Source organism: Molothrus aeneus, chromosome 2 (assembly GCF_037042795.1).
Source record: "Molothrus aeneus isolate 106 chromosome 2, BPBGC_Maene_1.0, whole genome shotgun sequence".
Classification (NCBI taxonomy): Eukaryota; Metazoa; Chordata; class Aves; order Passeriformes; family Icteridae; genus Molothrus; species Molothrus aeneus.
The window spans coordinates 51,463,241-51,486,003 of record NC_089647.1 but is presented as its reverse complement, the minus strand read 5'-3'; the positions used below and the strand labels follow the sequence as shown (position 1 = coordinate 51,486,003).

General features: G+C 39.6%; 1 protein-coding gene across 2 annotated transcripts; it reads left to right on the top strand.

Annotated features, from left to right (window-relative positions):
* The first annotated feature begins 477 nt into the window (after positions 1-477).
* On the top strand, positions 478-21,520 carry PROSER1 (proline and serine rich 1). 2 transcript variants are annotated; one of them, XM_066544931.1, is made up of 13 exons: positions 478-756; positions 3,736-3,801; positions 4,534-4,602; positions 5,058-5,152; positions 7,393-7,486; positions 7,919-8,029; positions 8,762-8,845; positions 9,718-9,796; positions 12,083-12,178; positions 12,300-12,344; positions 14,597-16,358; positions 17,014-17,161; positions 21,193-21,520. In XM_066544931.1, exons 1-13 carry the CDS (start codon positions 712-714, stop codon positions 21,196-21,198), a joined length of 2,700 nt encoding a protein of 899 aa, XP_066401028.1. In that variant the 5' UTR covers positions 478-711; the 3' UTR covers positions 21,199-21,520. The 2 variants fall into 2 exon arrangements, with proteins under 2 accessions (XP_066401028.1, XP_066401027.1); XM_066544930.1 differs by lacking the exon at positions 21,193-21,520 and adding an exon at positions 18,447-20,115.
* Positions 21,521-22,763: the final 1,243 nt, after the last annotated feature.

Below are 22,763 nucleotides of genomic sequence, written 5' to 3'. Positions count from 1 at the left end.
GCGGCGGCGGCGCGGGGCGGGCGCGGTGATGCCCCAGGGCAGCGCTCAGCGCTCCGGAGCCGCCCCGGGAGCTGGGCGAGGGGCGAGGCCGCCCCGAATTTCCGTAGCTCCTGCGCAGGCATCGCTGTCGTCACCCAGCGTGGAAAAGGGCCTTCGCTCGGCGCTGTGATGCCGTAAGGGCGCGACCGCAGGGAGGCGGGACCGGCGGAGGGGGTGCGCAGTCTGTGGGCTCACGCCGCTCCCGGGCCTCCCTAGCCCGCCTGCCCCGGGGGCCGCCCGCGTCGGCCCCGGCTCTGCCCGCCGGGATCGCAGGGCGGCGGTGCCGCCAACGATGCTCTGCGGGGGCGCCCCGGGCCGGCCGGGCCGCGGTGCCGCGTGCTGAGCGGGGCGGCCACCGCTGCCGCCCTTCCCTTCCCTTCTCTTCCTTTCCCTTCTCGCCGCCGCCGCGACCCCTGTGCCCGCCGGAGCGCCCGCGGGGCGCACGGGGAGCGGGAGCACCGGGCGGCTCCCGGAGGGCGCCTTTGTCTCCGTGTCCGCCACTGCAGAAGCGGCAGCGCTCCATCCCCGGGGCCGAGGACAGCCCCGGCCGCCTTCCGTGCCCGGCGTTTTTTATTTATTTATTTTTTTAAATAATTTTTTTTCTGTATGCTCAAAGACATTTTTTATCGCTACTGTTATTTCCTCCACGTTTAAGTGTCGGCAGTAATCAAGATGGATAAGAAATCATTTGAAACCGTGCTGGATGAAATTAGGAAGGTAAATTCTCTTTTTGCATGTTAGTTTAATCATTTGGTGATGGACTATAGGGCAAGGAGTACTGACTGCAAATCGAAAGGAGGGGGACATTTAGCTTAGCTATTAACAATAAATTCTTTACTGTGGAGATGGTGAGGCAGGGGAACAGGTTGCCCAGGGATGCCCCAATCCTGGCCGTCTTTTAAGCCACGTTAGAAAAGGCTTGGGCAACCTGGTCTAGTGGGAAGTGTCCCTGCTCATAGCAGGCATGGTTGGTTGGATGATCTTGAGCCCTCATTAGAAATTAGCACTTGGATAAAGTTGCTGCAGCATTTTTACTTTCAAGGAAAATGAGGGAGAAAAACCAAAAAGCATGTCTTTTTGGGGGGAAGGGCTGCGGTTGCTTGGCCTGTGCGGAGACAGTGTCAAGTACTCTCCTTTGATGTGCTGGTTTAGGAGGTACAATGCACAAATAGGACGTGGAACACTGATTTCTGAGCTGCATTCTTTTTGAGCTGTCCTTTTTGGAAATCACGTCTCCCACAGCTCAGGAGTGACTGTGTGCACACCTTCTTTCTCTGGGATGTCAATCCTGTGTTTTGATGATTGCTCTGAGCTGTGCTTCTTCATCTTCTGTTTAAAAACTCTCTGAACGAAATACTGCAGGTTGTGGGGAGCAGAGATACAATACAAACCTGGGCTTCCTCGTGTCTGGCAGGCCTCTGGTTTCTCTCTGCACAGGGGACTGATTTTAAGAGGAAAGCTTGAGGTTAGTGCTTGGCACACTTCCCTGAACGCTAGAAGGAGAAAAGGAGAGGAAAAATCAGAACCTTTGAGATTAATGTTTCTTGTCTTGCCTGGGAAGCAGAAACCTGTGACAATGTATTTTGTTGCAGTTAAGCAGAGGTTATTCCAGTGTCACAGTAGAACAGTTTACCTGCTGAAGGTTCTTGGTGTGACAAGTGAAGGGCTTGTTTCCAATGACATTTCCTCGTGGCGCAACACTGATCCCCATAGCATTTTTGTATTAAATAGAATTTTTTGTTGTGTTGGTTTGTCTAGGAGAGGTAAATTTCCTTTATTGTGACTCAGGTTCTGGAGTTGAGTTTCAGTTCGGTTTCTCTTCGGCATGAGGCAGTGATGGCTGCAATTGCAGTATTATTATTTTGCAACATATCGAGGTATAAAACTGTTCAACAGAAACCCCAGGGGTGTCTTTCTTATCACAACTACGTTTTTGCATACATTTTCGTGGTCCAAAGGTCTCTTTCATAAAATAGCTAAAAACATCAAAGTCTAAGATATGTCAGGGTGTGGACTTTCCTCCCAACTTAGGAGTTTGTGTGGAAAATCTGGGAACCGCAAAAAAAAAAAAGTCAAGGAATGACTAGCACGTGAATGCTCTCTCTGATGATTGATGGTGGGAGGGAGTAATGTTTCAGTTATATTACTGCAGTGCAGTCCTTCAGAATACACTCTGTGATTACTAAAGACTTCAGACAAAAGGGTTTAGACATGTGATTTTAGGCACTTATGTTTCCTCTATGCTATCCGCTTGGATTCCTGTAGTCCAACTTGCTGTTGATCTAAGGATCAGTGCTGTGCTGTGTTAATAATAGTTGTGCTGTTGTGGTGTAATGTTCATTATCCAAATGCTGGTTTTGTCTTTGCTGCTATGTTTTTGTTTAAGCTTCATTTCTAGCTCTGTGGTAGAACCTTCTTTATTATGTGATTTACAAGTTTGTTGTGTTGGCATGTTCCATTTTCAGTCCTACAGTTAGTTAGCAGGAACAATTATTTAAATGTCTTCATGTGTAGCTTACTTCTCTTTTTCCCTGCGTGTATTTACAAGTACTAACAAAATAAACTTTGGGGGGTTTGTTTGCTTGTTCCTTCCATAAATATGTATAGCAGTGCTTTCTGTTTGTACTCTTGTTATAAAGTCACTCAGTTGTTAATTTAAGAAGGGAAAGTAACATTTGTTTCAGTAAAAAAAATACATAGCCTGCTTTTTTCCAAAACACATGAAGAGGAGGAAGGAATAGAGGAAGAAATGAGCATAAAGGCAGAAATTCTTTCTGCCCCTTTGACTTCAGTGTGTCTGGTAGTTTGTCTCTTAATGAGGTACAGAAAGGAAGAGGGTTGTTGGGAGAAAAATAGAAGTGGGTGTGTGGGTAAAGCTAAAGGTGGTTTGAGAATACACGAGATCTGGCATTACAGGAGGGACTTGGAAACCATGGAAAAAAGGTGTTTTCACTGGCTTGGGGCAGTAATTCAGCTGTTAGCTTTCTTCTTTACATGTTGTACCTGTCACAGAGGGCTGGGTACAGGGGAGGGAGGAAGTCCTGGCTGTTAGACAGCTCACGTGGTTATCAACACAGCTGTCTTGCCACAAAGTCAAAAGGCCAGTGCTGCATTAAAGTACTGTGCTTTGTTTGTTTGGTATGACTGCCTGTTAAAATTTGGAATGTATAAGGAGAATGATAAGACAGTATCCATCTCTGGAGCAAGCTTTGTTGTGTAATTAATTCTGTCTGTATAGACTTGTTATCCAATTTCTTCATAAATTGACTGAAGTAAAATACTTTGCCAGTTACTTTACAGGGGCCATGCAATGAAATTGCCTGAATAATCAACTGTTATCAATAATCAACTGTTAATAATCAGCAATTATCTTGTTTAAGTTGATGTAAATCATTGGAGGAAAAAGAAGAATGATGATATTCTCTCAGCACAGTTCTAAGCAACAATAAAAAAGCAAAATCAAGTAAATAAAAAAATGAGTATTATTTTGACAGAAGAATTAAATCACATCTTCCTGTTTTTCACTGTTCTCAGTTACCTAAGAAGAGCACTGTTACTTCAAAATGCTGCAATATAATTAATACAAATGTCACTTTGTAGGGATAGATTTTAGATTAATAGATTAGCAGATGGTTGTGCTATAATTATAATTTTTCAGTCACTAATTATGCATCTTTTTTTTTCTGTATCTTTTAGGCTGTATTGACTGAGTACAAATTAAAAGCTATTGAATATGTTCATGGATACTTTTCTAGTGAACAGGTAAAGTCAGCGCTCTTATGGGTTTAATGGGAGCTATTGTTTTTGTGTATTCAGTAATACACTGTGATTGTCTTCAGTCATACTGAGGCTGATCATATTAGCTTTTCATATTTATTGAGGAGATTTAATTACTTGTTATTATATTAGCATGACACTATTAAAAAGAGTTCCAAGTTGCTTTGTCATCAAAATCACTGCATTTTCATTCTTTTTGTGTCTGGAAAGTTTATAAATTTATCATAATGGAATTTAGAATTGTTTTGTGTGTATTGTCTAAATAGACATAATGTATAATATGATAATATGTAGATTTTCTTTTTACTCTTTCTTTTCCTGCTGGCTTTTTTTGGTGTATGCTTGGGACTATACTGTTTGGGATCCTGATAGTTGATAAGCTTTTTCAGAGATACTTGATTCAATACTTGATACTTGATTTTTTTTACTTATTCTAATACAGTGGTATTGTTATTCGTATATGTAAATATATGCCAAAAAGTAAGTGTTTTAAATATTTCCATGGAAAATCTTCATCTCATAAAATAGAATTTTTAGGTGCTTACTTAGAAATAAATAGAAGATTAGATGCTGGTAGGCACCGACAATCAGCCATCACAGACAGATGTTTTGTAGCAGTACACCAATGTGGCTGCAAAAGTGGAAAGGTCATATTGTTGCTGTTAGCATACATTTTTAATATATCTGAAAGATTAATGGAAGGCCTTACTGTTGCAGGTTGTTGAATTACTGAGATACTTCTCCTGGGCAGAACCACAGCTTAAGGCAATAAAGGCTTTACAACATGTAAGTTCTTGTGACATGATCTTGTGGAATAAATTTGCTCTCTTAATGTCATTTTAATTTTATGACACCTACTTTTCAACTGATGAGTCAATATACCCTTCAAAATCTTCAAAGTTTCTTCTTCATCTCCTTCAGTGGTACCAAGCTATGAAACTTCATATTTTTAGGTGGGGTATCTTTTCTGACTGAAGTGACTTTTACTTTCCTGTGTATCACAGAAGGAGATGTAACCCTTTCTAACTCTTGTTAACTCTCCTGATTTCTTTGCTTTTGGTGAGTGCTTTTTGGAGGTGCTTGTTCATAATTTAGCATATAGTGTTTCCTTCCCAATGGGAGGGAGAGCCTATTAAAAGTTTACTGAAATATACCATATGAAGCTGTTACTGAATTGTATTCTGAGTTTAAAATACTGGTGCTGTTTTATTTTATACACACTTTTTTCCTTTCTCTATCAGAAAATAGTGGCAGTTCCAGCATCAAAAATGGTTAATATTCTCAACTGCTTCACCTTCAGTAAGGATAAACTTATTGCCCTTGAAATCTTAGCTTCGTAAGTATCTCTTCTGCTGTGTTCCTTAACTTGTATTGGTTTAGCTCATGTTTGAGGATGTAAAACTACATCTCCCAGAAGGAAGCATTGTGCCTGGTTAAGGTAAAGCAGAAATCCATTACTGATGGGGCTGTTTAAAGTAATAATTAGAAGCAGATGTTGTAAAAGTAGACATAAGACTGAGAGAATTGGGTTTGTTCAGCCTGGAATGAGTTTGGGTGACCAAATTGCAGCCTTTTGGTACCTGAAGGGAGCCTGCAAGAGAGCTGGAGTATAGTGACAGGACAAGGGGAATGGCTTCACACTGGAAGAGTAGGTTTAAAGTGATATTAGGAAAAAATTCTTTGCTGTGAGGATGGTGAAGCACTAGCACAGGTTGTCTGGAGAGTTTTCTGTCCCTGGGAATGTTCAAGGCCAGGCTGGATGGGGCTCTGAGCAAGGCCAGGCTGGATGAGGATCTGAGTAAAGGGTCCCTCTGCTCACCTGAAGGGGCTTTGGAGCTAGATGATATTCAAGGTCCTTCCAACCAATGATTCTATGATTGTGGAAAATTCCATAGTTCTTGCTGCTGTGTGACCTGCCTGCTGAAAGACTGGCACTTTTGGTGGTGTTTTTACTGTGGTCTTCAAATGTTGTAGAGAACAAAGAGGGCCTTAAGCTTGTTTCTCTGCTCACTGAAATCTGGAAGACTTGAGACCAGGAAATTCTGGGAATTGACCCTTTTTTGAAAAGTCCTCTAAGTATTACATATGTAGAGATGAATTAAGGAAATGGTACTCTTAAACTGACAAATCTACTCTGTATAAAAAACAGATATTCTAAATTTTTATTTACAGAGAAAGTTGGAATATTCCTAGTGAATAGAGTTGCTTCAAAGGATCTATTACACATATTTAAAATGTAAATCTTCTGCTTGGTTCAGGGGATTTATTTTATAAAGTATTGTTCTTTTTTTGATTGTTTAGAGGTTTTTGCTTTAAGCATATGTGTCTTCCCTGTGAATGCTGTACTACCACCTGCTTGATCTTCCTGGGGCATATAAATTCATGGTACAAATATTCATAAAACAGTTAAGACTGAGGATACAGACACGATTTTGCTTTAGGAGTTGAGCTTAAGGAAGCCATGTCAATGCTCCTAGTCTATTTCAGACCAAACCAAAACAGAGTAGCCAAAGGAAAGTTAGTTAGTGACACACAAAACTAACATGTTACCTTCTCGTAATGAGACTGGAGCTCTTGGACTGTTCAATTTTTACGCTTCAGCTGATGTGGGGCAAAAGCACAATAACTTCTTAGCTGTTGAATTTCTATAGTACTAGAGCAAAGTAAGGGAGTCATGATTACAAATCCTAACCCAAATCTATGTGCTGCTTACTTCATTTATCAGAAATATTGAACAAAGCTGAAAGCTCATTCACATTTTAATACTGTTCTTAGAAGTGTTTTTCATGGCTTCATTCAATGTTCTGCTGATTTAATTTCTGTGTAATATCCTCCTTTGAGGACTCCTCCTTTTTGGTACTGTATTTCCAGTAGTTTGGATGGCATGGATAATATTTGACAGAGAAGTGCTGGTAAAAAATCGGTCAGAATTTTGAATAAGGTGGGTAGAAGCAGGCATTGGTCTCCTAGTAGAAGCAGGCATTGGTCTCCTAGTAGTCACATATTTTGTTCTCTGGTGTGTCTAGTGTTGTTTGGGGAAGAAGAGAGAGGAGGAGTACCTTTTGGAACTATATTAAGGCTTCCACTAGCTCTGCAGAACTTACAGAGATTTAACAGAAATGATCTTTTTAATTCTAAATGAAATTAGATGAGAACTTGTTTTTCCACCAGACTGACAAGAAATTGTGGCAAATTGAGTAGCTGCTAGCTTTCTGCTGTGCTAGGAATTGTGTGTTAGTAGCAATTAAAGCTTTCTGGTGAACTGTTGATGCCTTAAGTCTCAAGGCATCACTGTTGTGATGCAAAATTCATTTATTCTACATACTTAGTCTTGAAATAAAGTTTAGCCATCATCATCCATTATTCTGTATTGATATTTAGTTCTAATATATTGTTTTACTTACAGGTATGAAGTCCATATTTAAGCCTAGGATTTTTTATAATAGTAATATTATGATCTGAACTAGTTATGTTTTTTTAATATGCTTTTGGGTAGTGTCTAACCATGGGTGACTTTTCAGCATTTTCAGCTTATGCAGATGGAATGGCAGTAATTGTCTGTCACTGTCTTTGCAGCAACATTGTTGATGCTCAGAATTATCGCCTGATTGAAGATCTGTTCAGAATTAATATGTCAGAGAAGAAAAGATGCAGACGAATTCTCGAACAGGTAATCATAAACTAATATCCTTGGTTCTGTTAAGATTGTGTCATTGTGGGCTCAGGGTTTAGCATCAGGACTTCTGGGAGCTGCTGGTGTAAGACAAGCTGAAACAAGCAATTGCAAAAAGGTAAGAGCAGGTGCAACAGAAGAAGTTTTTGTCAGACATTAGGAAAAAGAGACACAGAATTGGAATCAATGCTGGAGGAAACAGTTTGTTTTAGAGAGCACCAAGTGCTTAAGTCCAACGTCAGTGTAAGCAGAAGGGGACTTTGACAGAAGTTTACACTATTTGGATTATTTGGAATAAGACTTGAGACACAGACTTCAGTTGTTCCATGTAGGTTGATTCATGCAGTGTAAATGTCATGAAGTAGTAACTAGTTTCTTTAGAGCATTGAATTTGATAGCAAATAATGTTCTTTCTTGATTATTTTGCAGGCTTCGAAAACAGGTTGTAAGGCTCCTCATGCTATGATATCATCCTGTGGCATGATTCCTGGCAATCCTTATCCCAAGGGCAAACCAAGCCGCATAAATGGAATTTTTCCAGTAAGCATGATCCTATGCTTTTGTTTTTCACAAATGAACTTTGATTTAAGATTTATTGTAGTATAACCAAACCCAGAATTCATATATGTGGAAGGAGGAGTGGAATCAAAACCAAAGTGCATTTGTTGGATTTGTTGGTTTGTTTGTTTGTTTTACTCCATTCCACATTTACAGGAAACTTGCATTATTTTTATTTGCTCATTCTTTGTCTGCTGCTTTAGGTAAACATTACCTGAACAATGTCATAAATAAATTGTTCATATCAGGAAAACATTGTAACTCCAACAGTATTTGGCAGAATCAGGAGAGGTGTCAAGAGGCTTGCTGGTAGGTTGATAAAGTGACCTAATAAGGTCACTACAGTACTACTGCTAATCTTAGTGTAGGTCTTAAGCATGTTAAGCATTTCCTGTGAACACCTAAGGGACAGCCAAATTAAATTAATGTTATCATATCCACAAGTCAAAATCCAGATTTCTATCATCAACATGCACTGTTTAAAATGCCTCTCTTTACAAAAGCTCAGTGTTACAAACCAAGCTATTGGAATGCTCTTACTTTACAAGCCTAAAACAGTTAGTTGGCTTGATTTTTTTTTTCCCTGACAAACATGGTTACTTTAAGAATGTTCAAGAACTCAAATGTAGTTCAGAAAAAAAATAAAATATGGCAAAATTGTACAGCAAGGTTTGCTTCTAAATTAATGCTTGGTTTAATTTTCTTTTATTTCAGGGAACCCCTATCAAAAAGGACACAGAAGAATGTACTAATGAGGGAAAGGGAATAGCAGCCCGTATACTTGGACCATCCAAACCAGTATGTCTAAAAATTAATAAATAAATGACACTTTAAAAATCCCCAAAATGCTGTTATGTTGCAAGAAGACTGTAGAGTAGCAATTTAATTGAAACTAAATTCCTGTAATGAATATGACCTAGTATATTTTTATTTAACTTGAAAATGAGCTCTGTTTTTTTATCTGTAGGGGGGGAATAGTCTCTTCTGGATACAATGTATGTGCACTTGAAGACAGAATTAAAATTACAGTAGCAGAAGAGAAAACTAAAAGCATTTTTGGTAATCCATCATGAGTTTCTCTCTGAGGATTTCTCACATGAGCACAGAAAATTGCTCATGAAAGCCTCCATCTTTGAAACTTGAATTACAGCAGTGCCTTAGAGGTTCTTGTTTCTTAACAACAGCTGATCTGTATTTCAAAATTTTTGAGCATGTGGGACAAACTTTCAGTGAACCTGTTACTACTTGGAAGTATTGTCCAAATGTTTTATTATCACTTCTATTATGAGATGTTTCCCACAAAGCTGTATTATTTTAAAAACATAGGTATTTTCAGAAATATTTGCTAGTTTTAAATGTGCTAAACCTCTAAAATGAGAAGTCAGTCCAAGACTGCAGAATATGAGAACTGCAAGGCAGAAAGGAGCTCCCTTTCCCACTTGTGCTCAGTTTTCTATTAAAATCTAAAGGTATACTAGTGATGTTTGTTTCACTCTTTTCAGAAAGAGTGAAATACTTGCAGTCACTATGGATATTATGAAAAAAATTCATATCACCTATATTTGTAGAAAGAATGTCTGTCTGTAGTAGTAGAATGTTAGCTTGTTGTCTGAGAAACATTACCTAATGCTTTCACTCTTGCTTTTTCCATTTGTTTTTTGTTTATGTAGGCTCCATCAACGTACAATCCACACAAACCAGTTCCGTACCCCATCCCACCATGTCGGCCACATGCAACTATTGCACCAAGTAAGGTTTCTGTGTGTTCTAGCTTGATGCTATTGTTCATGCATTTGCCTTTTAAGCAATGTGCCAAGTGTTGGTTTCTCTGACCAGGGTCATATCTGAAATTGGCTGCTGCTCCCTGAGCATACTCTAGGTACTGGTTTCTACCTTTTCTTTCATGACAGCTGAATTGATAAAAAGAGGAATATATTGACTTCTTTTTCCAACATCCATAAGAACACTTCACAATCCTGTTCTGATGACAAAATATTTAATTTTTTGGGAGGTATTGTGCATGTTAAACAAGACAAGGGCTTTGGCTTTGTTGTAACATTTGGCCAAGGCTTGGGCTTTGGTTTGACAAGTCTGAATTGTTGCTGTAGAACCCAGCTTGGGATATGGTCAGCCATGGCCCTGAATTAGGTGGAACTATATAGGAACTTGCTGAAGGGCTGTAATCTGTTTCTCACTTGCCTTCAACTTTACCTTCAGTCCATCATAATGGAGAGTAAACAGTTTCCTAAAAGAAAAGTAGATTTCAGTGTCAGAAGGGAAATAGTGATTGCTTTTTCCTGCCATTGCTCTATTTTTAGCAATGGCACTATTTCTTAGTGCCTTAAGTAAGATTGAGCCTTTATTCATAAGCTCCTCTCTTTGCTCTGCTGCATCAATTGTTAGACTTGAGACATTTTTGGGAGGTGGCAAGGCAATTGCCCTTTCTTGGGAAGAAAGCTTAGAATACTTAAAGTAGTCAGATGCAGGTCTGGCAGGCAGCTGAAAGCATTTTCTAATCTTGAAATTCTGTACTGCAAAACAAGGAGTGCTCTGGTTAGGTCACTTGCTTTTCACTGATGTTGGGGATTTCAGGGAGTTTTTCAGGGAGTTGATAAGAAAGTGAAGCAGAGCTTCTAGCAAGCATGCTGTAAGCTGAGTCATCTAATCAACTTGATGTCTGCAAGTCTTTTTATAGCCATTTTAGAAAAATGGGCACTACTAGTGGCTAAAATAGGAATGATTGATTATTTATGCCCAGGAAATTACTTGTTCTGAAGAAACTGTGTGGGAAACTTGCAGACTAACTCGAATTTATATTGAATAAATCCTATCTAAAGTACCTTAAAGCACAAAATTTGGCCTGTGATTGGATAGAAATATTAGTACAGTTTTAGGATATGAAAGAGCTTTTGAGGTTTCAGGGCCTTACTAGGCTGCAACATGTGTTTTAAGAAAACTCTTGTGATAACAGAACTCATAAGTGGTGAAATTTGGTATATACGTGTATGTGTGTGTTTAATGAGATTGCAGATGCTGACGTGAAGCTATTCAATGTGATTGTTTTCAGTCAGTGGTGATGATGAGTTGCTTTCTGCCTCTTGAACATTTCCTTGCTGAGTGATGCAGCGATTGTTAGTTGCTTTTCTGATTTTCAGGCAAGAGTTATTGTGCAAGAAATCTTAACATCAGGTGGAATTACTATGAAAGTATGAAATCAGAAAGGACTTCTATATGACAAATTAGTGCAATTTCAGTATTGTTCAAGTGCTACCTTTTCCCATGAAGCCCAAGTTTTTATGCTCTTACACTATTAATTCAGGGCCACTGCGAAATGTGTGGTTCCTGCAATTTCAATTCAGATGTGTTGCATCAGAACTCTGTACCACAGCAATACAACAGTTTCAGTTGCTCCAAAAAATAACAGAGGAAAAAAGGTATATTTAATATATTAATTGCTGTAAGAATTTTATATTAAAATACTGTGCTAACCCGCTTGAATTTCTTAACATTTAAAGAAATATTGAAGTATACTAGATTAAGTATTTGAGAAGGATTGTTTTTTTCTCAGAATTTTCTGGCTAATGTTAAAGGGTCATGGTTATTGATCTGTGTTTGGCTCCTTTGTTTGTCCAGCTTTAATGCTGAAGAAGCAGTTGCAACAGCCTTTAATTAAGAATAGGAAAGGAACCAGTGATGCTGCTGACACTGTATCACTCCTCCCCTTTGAGTTTTTTCAGGCAAAATGAAACTGAAAGGAATTGAAACCTGACTTTTTCAGGCTCTCTTAAGAGAAATTCTCTTAAGAGAAATTCTCTTAAGAATTGCCCTTAGTAAAATTTGGATCACAATGTATGCCCTTCAGGCAGACATTGGCAAAAGCCAGCATCCAGTCTGGATAGTTAACTGGTCTAGCTTTTTGATGAAGGAATGTCTTACAGTCTTGAAAATATTTTTTAAAAGGTGAAGATGCTTACTGGTTCATCTAGATACAGGTTGTTCTCACAACAGGGATGTGTAATGCCTTTGTTATTTTAGGTGCTTACAACAATGCTGGCTTAGTTCCAATGGCCAATGTCATAGCTCCAGGCTTACCAGCTCCTCCACCGTACACTGCTAATCAAGTGGTATCAGGTAAAGCATGCATATCTTTAAAAATATTCATGCTGTTTTTCCTGGCTCATTGCTGGGAGTGGATCATTCACTGCTGGAGTTTCATTTGCCTTTCAATAACAAGCTGTTGTTCTCTGTTTAGAAAATGAGGACCTTTCCAGCCAGGCAAAACCTTCCCAAAATCAAGGTAAATTGCAAATCCACAGGGGGATTTTTGTGTTCATTGTATTTTTGTTACTTGTTCAGAAAATGTTAACAACAAGTTTAGTGGGATCTTCATAAGCTTCTGAGTATGCAGCCACTAAGTATGTGCATTAGAACCTCTTGAGAGTGGAGAAAAAAAAATCGTCAGACATTTGTACTTAAAAGCACTGAAACATTAAAATTCATTCTTTTGTGTTAGCTTATCAAAGTTTTTTGTACTCTTCATTATATAAGTATGTGAGAAATAATGCTAAAAACTAAATCAAAATACCCTTTGCAATATTCGTGCACTTAAATACTTCAGTAAATCTTTGCAATTTTTAAAATTCTGGACATCTGTTGGAAAACTCATTGACATTTTAATTTCATAGATCAGTTGCAATAAGAAGGTAGGAATGCAAGAGAGATTTAGAAATTTTTGAAGGTCTTATCCCAGAATGTTAGATCCAACTGTGTCTGCCTGCACTTTTGTCTTACCCTGTAAGATGCTGTTCTTTTTACCAAGACAGTTGTGCATTTTTTAATTGTTTTTGTGTGGTGCTTAATACAAAGCATAATAATAAATCTCATTAGGAACTACTTATAAAAAGGTTTTGATAATGTTATTAGAATTGACAAACTGAGAATTTACTGACCATTGAGTCAGGCATATTAACAAATACTGCAAATAGATAAAATGACTGTGATAAGTTTAGCTACTGTAAATATTCCTAGGGACCAAAAAAAAAAGTTGTGTTTTGTCCTTCCTTCTCTGTGTCCAGGGGTGGGTCTACAGAAATGTTTTGAAGAATCACTTAATTCTTGTATACCCCTCTTTAAGTATGCATGTATTTTTATGAAGTTAGTTTATGCAGGTAAATGAATACGGTGTAAGGAATGAAATATTCTCTTAGGAAGAAAAGTTCAGCTCTGCCTTCTAGTACAGCTGTATTTCATTTGTGATTACCTTGGCTGTCAGTATTAAATAACTGTAATCTTTATGAGAGTCTTTAGCTTGGAAATAAACAGAGAGAAAAGAACAGAATCCAGGGCTGGGTAGTCTGTTTTTTTTTTTTTTTTTGAAAAGAGTATGTAGAAGGAAATAGGTTTTTTTCAGATTTACACATTTTAGAGTTTCAACATACACTAAATTGAAGTTTGTCATATCAACTTAGGTCCAAGATTTAAAGAATTTTCTGGATTTGTATGTAGAATTATATGTAGAAATCAGGCAAGAGAGACATGTAGGCTGCTAGAGAGTTTTGGGTGGTGAGTTTAACTGGTTGGATAAGTGTCTTGCTTGCATTTGAACAGATTATTCCAAAAGTAAAATAAAGCACAAGGGTTGTTTGAGAGCAATGATTTATTAACATATTCATGTTTCACAGGAGACTAGAGGCAGGCTTATCGAGAGTCATGACATGCCAGTGTTCATAAATGCAGCTCCTTTCCATTAACCTCCACATTCACAGTGTGCCTGCCTGTTTTCTTGCAGCTTGACTGATGTCTCTAACTTACTTTGTAGGATTGACACAAGCTGGCACTTTTAGTGGCAGGTGGTTGCCTTTATTACAGACACCTGACTAAAGACTCCTAGAAATCCTTGTTGCTAAAGTCAAGTGCCAATATTAGTTTAATACTGTAGTGTGATACATGAATTTCAAAGTGTACCTTCTTAGAATCAAAATCTGAAGGAAACACAGTGAAGAGAATGACCTGATTTTGAAGGAAAGAAAACTACCAGCACCTGAAATCAGCTTTCTTCAGTTGTTGACTAAACTTCTCTGAAATCATGATACATTGAATTAACTGGTTCTGAAGGAAATTCTGACCTTCAGTGAGAGTGGATGCAGAGGAGCCCAGGTGATCTGATGCTGATGGAATATTAGATCTGGTTTGGGTACTGCCAAATGTTAGGGACCAGAGGGAGGGTGTTTACTTGTATCACTTAGATGTTCTTACAGAGTGTATTTGAGTTTCTAACTGTTTTGCATGAGATCATGAAGAGGCAGCAGATGTCACAGAGCATTTTAAAAAGGAGTGTTAGCCTACATGGTGTATGATTTGTGTGATGTGTTTGTGTGTACCTTTTTGGTTTGTTTTCATAGGCCCCGCTGTTCATTGTTTATATGTAGACATTGTGTGTTAGCTATTGCTTGTGTATCATATTTTGAAATACTGTATAAAATGTTTTTGTGTTGATTTCAAACCTTTCTGACAGTTTCAAGTATTCTTACTGGTTTTGTTTCTTTGCAGCTTTTTCTGCACAAGCGAATCAGCTCTTTACTCCTCATGGTTCTAATCCTTCAACACCTGCTGCTACTCCAGTCCCTACCCCATCACCTGTCAAGGCAATAAGCCATCCATTAGCACCTGCAACTCCACTCATCTCTGGGATGAACATGTCTACCCCTGTCCTTCCTGTTTTCCCAGGACAGGTCTCCTCTTCCATCCATACATCTCAGCCATCCACCCCAACCCCTACTGTCATCAAATCCCTTTCATTGCCCGGTGTTCCTGTCACATCTGTTCACAGTGCAACCTCTACCCCTATCCCCTCAGTTTTTTCTGGGCTGGCTTCTATCCCTGCTGCTATGCCCGCTCCACAAGGTTCTTCCACTCCATGTGCCACACCTGCACCCAGTGAAGCTTTTGCATCTGCTGCTACACCATTTGCTGGCCTCCCTTTCTCTGCAACCTCTTCAGTTGCTTCTGCTAATAATCCTGCTCCATTGTCATCAGTCTTTGCTGGCCTCCCTTTGTCCTTGCCGCCCAATGCCCAAGGGATTTCTAGTCCTGTTCCATCTACAATTGCTAATTCTCCTGCCACCACCATTCCTGGCTCGCTTAGCTTGCCTAACCCAATTTTGTCTGTCTTAAAGGGATTTCTGACATCAAATGACACTTCATTAATCAATTCATCTGCTTTACCTTCTGCTGTGACAAGTGAGCTTGCTTCTTTATCTGCTCTTGCTAATCAAAGCTCTGATACTCCCACTTCCACTGTCAACAAATGTTACACTCCATCAGCTACCCCCAACACACAGCGTTCCTCCACACCTGGGCTGGCTATTTTTCCAGGTCTTCCATCCCCATCTGTAGCCAATTCTAGTTCCACTCCTCCCACATTGCCTGCACAGTCACCTTTAACCACTTCGCCATCGATTATGCCAGTCAACTGTGGCTCATCAGCCTCCCTCTTGCATGGCACAAGTCCTACTAATCCTGACCAGCAGCTCTCATCAGCCCCAGCTGCCACAAGTATGCCAGTTCTGGTCAAAACAGAACCCATGAGTCCTACCCTGTCGGCCTTCAAAGGTCCTTCTCATTCAGCCAGCCCTTCTCATGGCACTCTAGGACTCTCAGGGCTCGGGCGTGCATACACCTCAGCAGCTTCAGTGCCCGTCAGCTTGCCCAGTTCCCTGAACCCAGCGCTGTCAGGGCTCTCCTCTTTGAGTGCTCCTCTGAACAACTCCAGTTCTCTGGCTTCCATTTCCCTCGCCCCACACGGCTCCTCTGCTCCCATTGCCCCCGTGTTCAATGGACTTCCTCCTTTCACGTCTCTAACCAGTAACTTTGCCTTTACTGGTAACCCAGCACTGACCCCGCCTGTCACCCTCCCGGGGTCTCTGCTGGCCACTCCGGCTACGAGCACCGCAGCCGTGCCCGCCCCCCACGTGAGTTCCACCGCCGCCGTGCTCTCAGGACTCGCCGCCTCCGCAACCGTCTCCGCTCCACCCTTCTCGCTTAACTTGTCCAGTGCTGTCCCTTCCCTTTTTTCTGTTGCCCAGGGACCTCTGGGATCATCAAACCCATCCTTCCCTGGTTTTCCTGTCTCTAACACACCCTCTGTCACTCCTGCTCTCCCTTCTTTCCCCGGCCTCCAGGCATCTTCTGCAGTAGCAGCAGTTGCACCGTTGCCGGCAGCTGCCACAGCCCCATCTCCAGCTCCGGTCCTGCCAGGGTTTGCCTCGGCCTTTAGCTCAAACTTCAACTCTGCACTTGTGGCACAGGCTGGGTATGTTACTGTTTTTGGAGGAGGTCAGAACTATTTCTTTTTCTCTTCAGCAAACACTGATTTTATTTTAGGAGTGTAGACAATATTTTCACTCATAGTTACTAATTGCAGATAATTTTAAAAAAGTTAGTTCACTACTAGATTTACACTTGTCATCAGAAGCTGATAGGGTAGTGACTAAATAGGTTGGCCTCAATAGTCCCTGTTATGACAGTCTAATCCAGTGAGGTGCTCAGTGATTTTATTTCCCAGATGAGAATACTTGGCACCTCCTAGGCTTTTACAAGAATGGATTCCACCTGGGCATCCATTAACACACACAGGTAATAGCAGACAATATCTTAGATATTTTAAGGACGTCATCAGCATAAATTCTTGTCTTAAAGGGGTTTTCTTTGTGTGTGAACTGTCAACACAGTTGAGGTACAAAACATTTTGAGTGCCCTCAGGTGTGTTCCAGACAATCTTGGTTTGTGTATGTATGAATGATTTTTAGATGGGTAAAGACTGGAATTTAGTTTAGAAATTCTGGCCTTTATGAGATTTAGAAAAAGAACTGCTGTAATTTATGTAGACATAAGCTTATAGAGAGGGAAACAGAATAAAACATGGTGCAGATGTTCCTAATAATAGCCTCATTTTCACATTCTTTCAGCTTGACTTCTGGACTACAGACTCCAGGAAATGCAGTTTTTCCTGGTCTTTTATCTCTCCCTGGTATCCCTGGCTTTCCCCAAAGCGCCGCACAATCTTCCTTACAGGAATTGCAGCACAGTGCAGCTGCACAGTCAGCACTACTACAGGTAATGTGCCTATTTGTTAGTACTGTTCTGCATCCAGTGATCTCTTGAGCACCTACTTGCCTGCTAACTCCTTGGGATTAGTTTAAATCAGTACATGATTAAAACCCCTAAATTGTGTAAGAACTGATTTAAAGGATGATGATAAAAAACAACTTGTACTAACTTCTTACTCAAGGCCAGTGTACAATGCTTCATAAGTGAGATTAAAACATTATCTAAAACTCTTTGTAAAATGGGGAGAAATAAAAGAAAAGATAATGCAAATTAATTTTTTTGCTGGGTTTGTGTTAAATCTAATGAGCTGACCGTACCACTGCAAAATTTGTGCTCTGTTCCAGTCTGACATTTGAGTAACTTACAGATTTCTATGGACTGTTTGTTGTGAGTTATGTGCCTCTGCACATGTAATCAGATTGTCTTGAAATTGTGTCTGTTGTGGTTGTGGCTTTCTCTTGATAGTTCCCACAAATAGAATTGTAATTTAAGCTTGTAGTGGCTTTGGATAATGTGTAATTTCATCATCTCTTTTCCATGAAACAGCTTGTTTCACCCACCAACCCACATAAGTTAACTGAAACTGTCAGCAGACTTTGTTCATATGTTTCGTTTGTCTTTTGTTAAAAACAGCCTCTGTACAGACTCTTGTAAGAAAATTGACCTTCTCTACATAATACTAAAAGAGAGAGCTGAGTGTCTTAATGTTTTCTCTCTTCTGTGACACATCAGTTGTTGAAATGGAACATGTGTCTAAGTACTGTTCAGAGTGCAGCATATTGTCAGATATCTTCTGAATATCAGGGGATTGGAAGAAGCAAGTTACTTCATCTAGACCGTGCTTTTGCAGCTCAGGAGTCTATTTGTTCTGTAGAAATGTATGCAGATTGCATTGAGGGAATGTAATGGTTCTTCTTTATAAGATCCAGTCACTAAAATTAACACTTATTTACCTGAGCAATGAAGAGAAGGAAAGTTGAGTCACTAAAATATTACAGCTCCTGATTAAGCTGTGCCTTCCAAATCAGCTGGTGCCGTTAACATTTCTTTGTTCTCCCCCTTAATCCAACTGCTTTTTTCATTCTCTGGTATTTCAGAGCAATAGTTGCACTACAGATTAACATCTTTGTATAGATGCCTTGCTCATCTCTATTCTTTGCACACTTCAGAATATAATCCACTTGTTTTAGCTTGAGCAGGACTGGTATTGTGGCTGAAATTTTGCTTAATTTAGATTTTTGTTTCCTTGATTTTATCAGTGCTGTTTCCTAACTTCTTATCTTCCTTAAAGGCGCATTCTGCTTCTGCTCTGGACAACTATACAGCTCAGCCTGAAGGTTTTGCTAACTATCCATCAACACCAGGAACACCATTTTCATTGCAGACAAGTCTGCCCCAGAGTGGATGGCAGTAAATACCAGGCATTTCTAAAGACTGCAGTGTTTGCTTGACAGAGCCTGATCCTATTCACTTTGAAGGCTGTCTCTGCGATAGTGGGAGCATGGTCTGAGCTGGGGAAAGAAAGGGAAAACATGAGGGTAAAATGTTTCCAGGAGGCTGTGTCAGATGTCAGACTTAATTTGTGAATTGCATTCAATTTGATTCAGGGTCTGATCCTGTGAATTGCTGAGCATCCTTGACTCTTCTTTAATTTTAAGAGTTCGCTGTTTGGTGTTTTACAGGATCAGGAACATTCAAACAGGTGTTTGTGTAAATAGGGCAATTGACTGTCAAGCTGAGTAGGGAGACCAAGTATACTTAATAGTGTGAATAAGCACCTATCCTGTTATGTTTTGTATGGTATATGTGGTTAATAGAGACTGAGATCTAGATTGAAACTAGACAATTAAAGCTGTAGACGACCTTTTGTCTAGAAGCACACTTCCTGTGTGTGTACAAATCAAGGTCAGTTTATGGTCTTTTCAGATGTTTTCTTCCTATGTATGAGGATCTCCTGTTAGCATCAGCAGTATGTTAAGGGGAGGGTAGGTCAGAGGTATGTGGGGGTTTTTCTTATGCTTCAAAATACTGTCATGGGCTTGCTGCTGAATTGAGTACTCCTTTGTCTGAACAAGAAAGATAGGAAATGATGCTGTACTGTATTTGGTAGAAGTGGATTATGTTTTACTGGAGTATGATTTAGCTAGCTGACAATATGTCTTTCCAAAGTACATAAAAACATTTTAACTTGCCTCTAAAATAAGGTTCCATAATATTCTCCTTGCCTCCAGCACCCCTCTGAATGAATTAAATAATTGTACTGCGGATAGGCTGCCTATCTGGCACTTTTGACTGCAGACTTATGTGAATGTTTACAGACATGGGGCAAGTTCTTCTCTCCCTTATACTCACAAACAAACTGGTTCTCTATATGCTTTTCTGCTATAAACTACAACTTGATGGTGCTTATCTTATCCTGTGAATATAAGTGGGAGCAGAATTTGGACCATGGATTTTTTTAGTATTTTTCCTTGGAAAACATACATGATTTTAAAGGCATATAGCTAAATTAACTGTTACAATGCAGCATATAGAAAGGTCTTGCTTTGTTAGTGAAATTGAGTTGTGCACTCTTCTAATAACGTTAGTATCTGTGGCAATGTGTAACACATCATTGAATATCTTCTATTTAAGGTATGCTCTTGATCATAGTCTAGAGACAATAGACATGAATGATATTCAATCATGTGACTAAATTAAAATGTAGAGATACTACACTGTAGAAACGTTCTGCACCTAGAGTTTTACTTTTTTAAAGATTGATGATGCTGGGAGATGTTGCTAATGTATTTTCTTTCAAGATGTGAACAAACTTTTTTAGAACATTAATGGAAATTACTGTATTGGTTTTTAACATAATTTTTTAAAATAAAAAGTTTACAGTCATGGCAAAAAGGCTTTGATGACTATTTGAATATTCACCTAAAATATGAATTAATAAACTTCTTTTTATTAAGATACTTGTACTGATCTTGATCTTGCCTTATGCTGTTTCTTTTTGATGCATAATTTTGTCCAAAATTATAAAATTTACTTCCTAAGGAGTGACATTAGAAATATTCTATTTAATTTGTAGGTTAAAAACTTAAAAAAACTTCAATTCTTTGACATTTTAATAATCAAACTTACATATTACATTAAATCTAGAAAAAAATATTGTGTTCTTACATTTTTTTATTTTGTGAAACCTGTTAAATTCTCATGATTCTTCACTCTGAATTGCTCTTAAAATTGATATCTTGGATATTGATATCTTGACTTAAGAAATCTGTGGAAGAGGTCTCTACCATCTTTCATTTTATTCTGCTTGTCATTCTTTCCATAACTTGCTCTTTGTAGATTTGCAGATGAGTTGGAGAAAATAAAGATACAGGTATCTTATCAAGAGCACATTGGCTTTTCTCCCCAGGATGTGAATGTAAACCAGTTCCAAGTCAGTAAGTGTTTTGTAACCTTACTGAGGTGCTGAGTCCGACATCCTGTTTTAATCCTAATTTCCCCATCAAGCAATCAAAGTTTGAACTGCTTCAAGTCACCTTGTAGTCAAAAGCAAATAATACTGTTTTGTCAGAAAGTAAGCACCTTGTGCCTCTGTTTCTAAAAATATTTGTTGAATGGTCATGGGGTATGGGGTTCCTGTCTGAGCACTGGGCAACTCAGAGATGCTGAAGAGACTCAAGCCTTGTTTCTCCAAATGAAAACAGGTGAGAAGTAGTGAAATCCACTGTGTTAAATGCTCTTCTCCTGAAGCAGTGTAGTTACTGGGTGTTGTCCAGCCACTTTACCAGAGAAGAGTGTTTGATGCTCCCATCAAACATCCATCAGTGTTAGACTGCCATCAGTGTTAGACAAGTGAATAGGTTAAGAAGTGTTTAGTTGTAAAGATCTTATGTCTGGAATGGGACTCTCTGGTTCTTACTGAATCTTACTGAGCTGCATTTTGTGAAGGAACTCTCCACTGGTTAGGATTAAAATTCAATTTTTTAAATATTTCTCTGGATGTAAAATTGGTTTTTATTAATTTCTTTCCTCTTCAGGAATAGAGTCTGTGTTCTGCATTGCAGCAAACTGCTGTGACCCAGCCTTGGAATTTCTGAAGGGAGTGACTTGTCCTGAGTTCCTTCATGCTTACTTGAGCACCGTTTTTAGACAGCCAAGGAAATGTCTGCTCTGAGGCAAACCACCTTAAACCGAGCCTGTGCCAGGAAAGGGCTCTTGCTGTATGACTTTAATTCTGGACTGATTATTTTCACTGTTCAAGTTGCCAATTATTGCTCTATTTTGTGTGTACTGACAGCCTGCATAGATACAGTGTGGTAAAGTGTTCCTTGAAATAAAACCTTTTTTGCAACAACTAAGAACATACCAGGATTGTGTTTGCAAGCAAGTTTCAACGTTCCTTCAAGTGCTTTAATTGCAGTTGCAGTGAATAGGAGAGAAACAGAATAATTTTCTGTCCTTTTCCTCTGGTTTGCAAACGAGTGTTGGGAGTTTGCCTGGTCCTGAAGGGAAACTTGCCATGAATGTTCTGGCTTTCTTGCGACTTGCCTGCCTTTCTGTATTGATAGAGGACAATAGCTTTGTCTCTCTCTCTTATTTACTCTAGTGGCCCAAGGGAGGCCTTCTGTCATCTCCAGACCTTCAGCTGTTGAAAGCTGATGCCATTTTCATGAGGAGGAGCAGCAATATGGGAATGTTCCTACAAGCAAAAGGACAGTACTGTTCATCTGCTCTGTCCTCTCCTGTCTCCTTAATTTTGACCTGGGGAAAGGGACTGCTGAGCCTGAAGCAAGTAGGTAGAACTGGGGCCAGGAACAGACTGAGCTGAGAAATCTATAGGGACTGGCCAAAGCCCAGTGCATGGGAAAGAAAGTAGTATGGGCCTAAGAAGGTCAGAAAAAGACAAACTTAAACTTACAACTTTGTTTGCAAATCTCATGTGGGGACTGCCAGATTCTTTTTCGTACGTTTGGGATTGGCACTGTTTACCAATGGCTGTGGATTAAGTCTCTACAACTGGATTATGAGGTAAGTGAGAGAAAGTTGACATTGTAGAGACATGGTAAAGGACTAGTGCCATTTGTAAATGTAGCTGTTGGTACAGAAGAATGTTGGATAATGACGTGCTTACAGGTAAGCACCTGATCATGCCTGACCTGAGCCCTCAGGCTGCTTTTGGAGTAGAAGTTGAAGGCTTTAGCTATGTCACAAATATAAAACTCTGCAGAAGTAGCTGAATTGCAAGCAGCCCAAAGCAGTCATCTGAGGTGGCTTCTGAGTAAGTTCTGCTGAAGCAGCTTTGAGCTCAGTCTTTGTGGCTGTGCCCTGTATCACAGGAGTGCACCAGGCTGTTCAGCACCAGTGAACTTGCAGCTTGTAACCTGCTTTGCCCCAGAGCTCTTGTGTGTTTTAATCTCTGAGTGGTCTGTAGTAATCTGGGACATGAGTTATCCACATGCCCCAGTATAGCCCCAAGGAGAAAGCATTAAAATTGCCCTGACTTTGATTTCAAAATTTTGAAAAGAGGAAAAAAAGTGCAGCTTACGTTAAAATGAAAGAAAACCCTAATATTGTGTTGTTCCTGAACACAAACACAAAACACCATCTG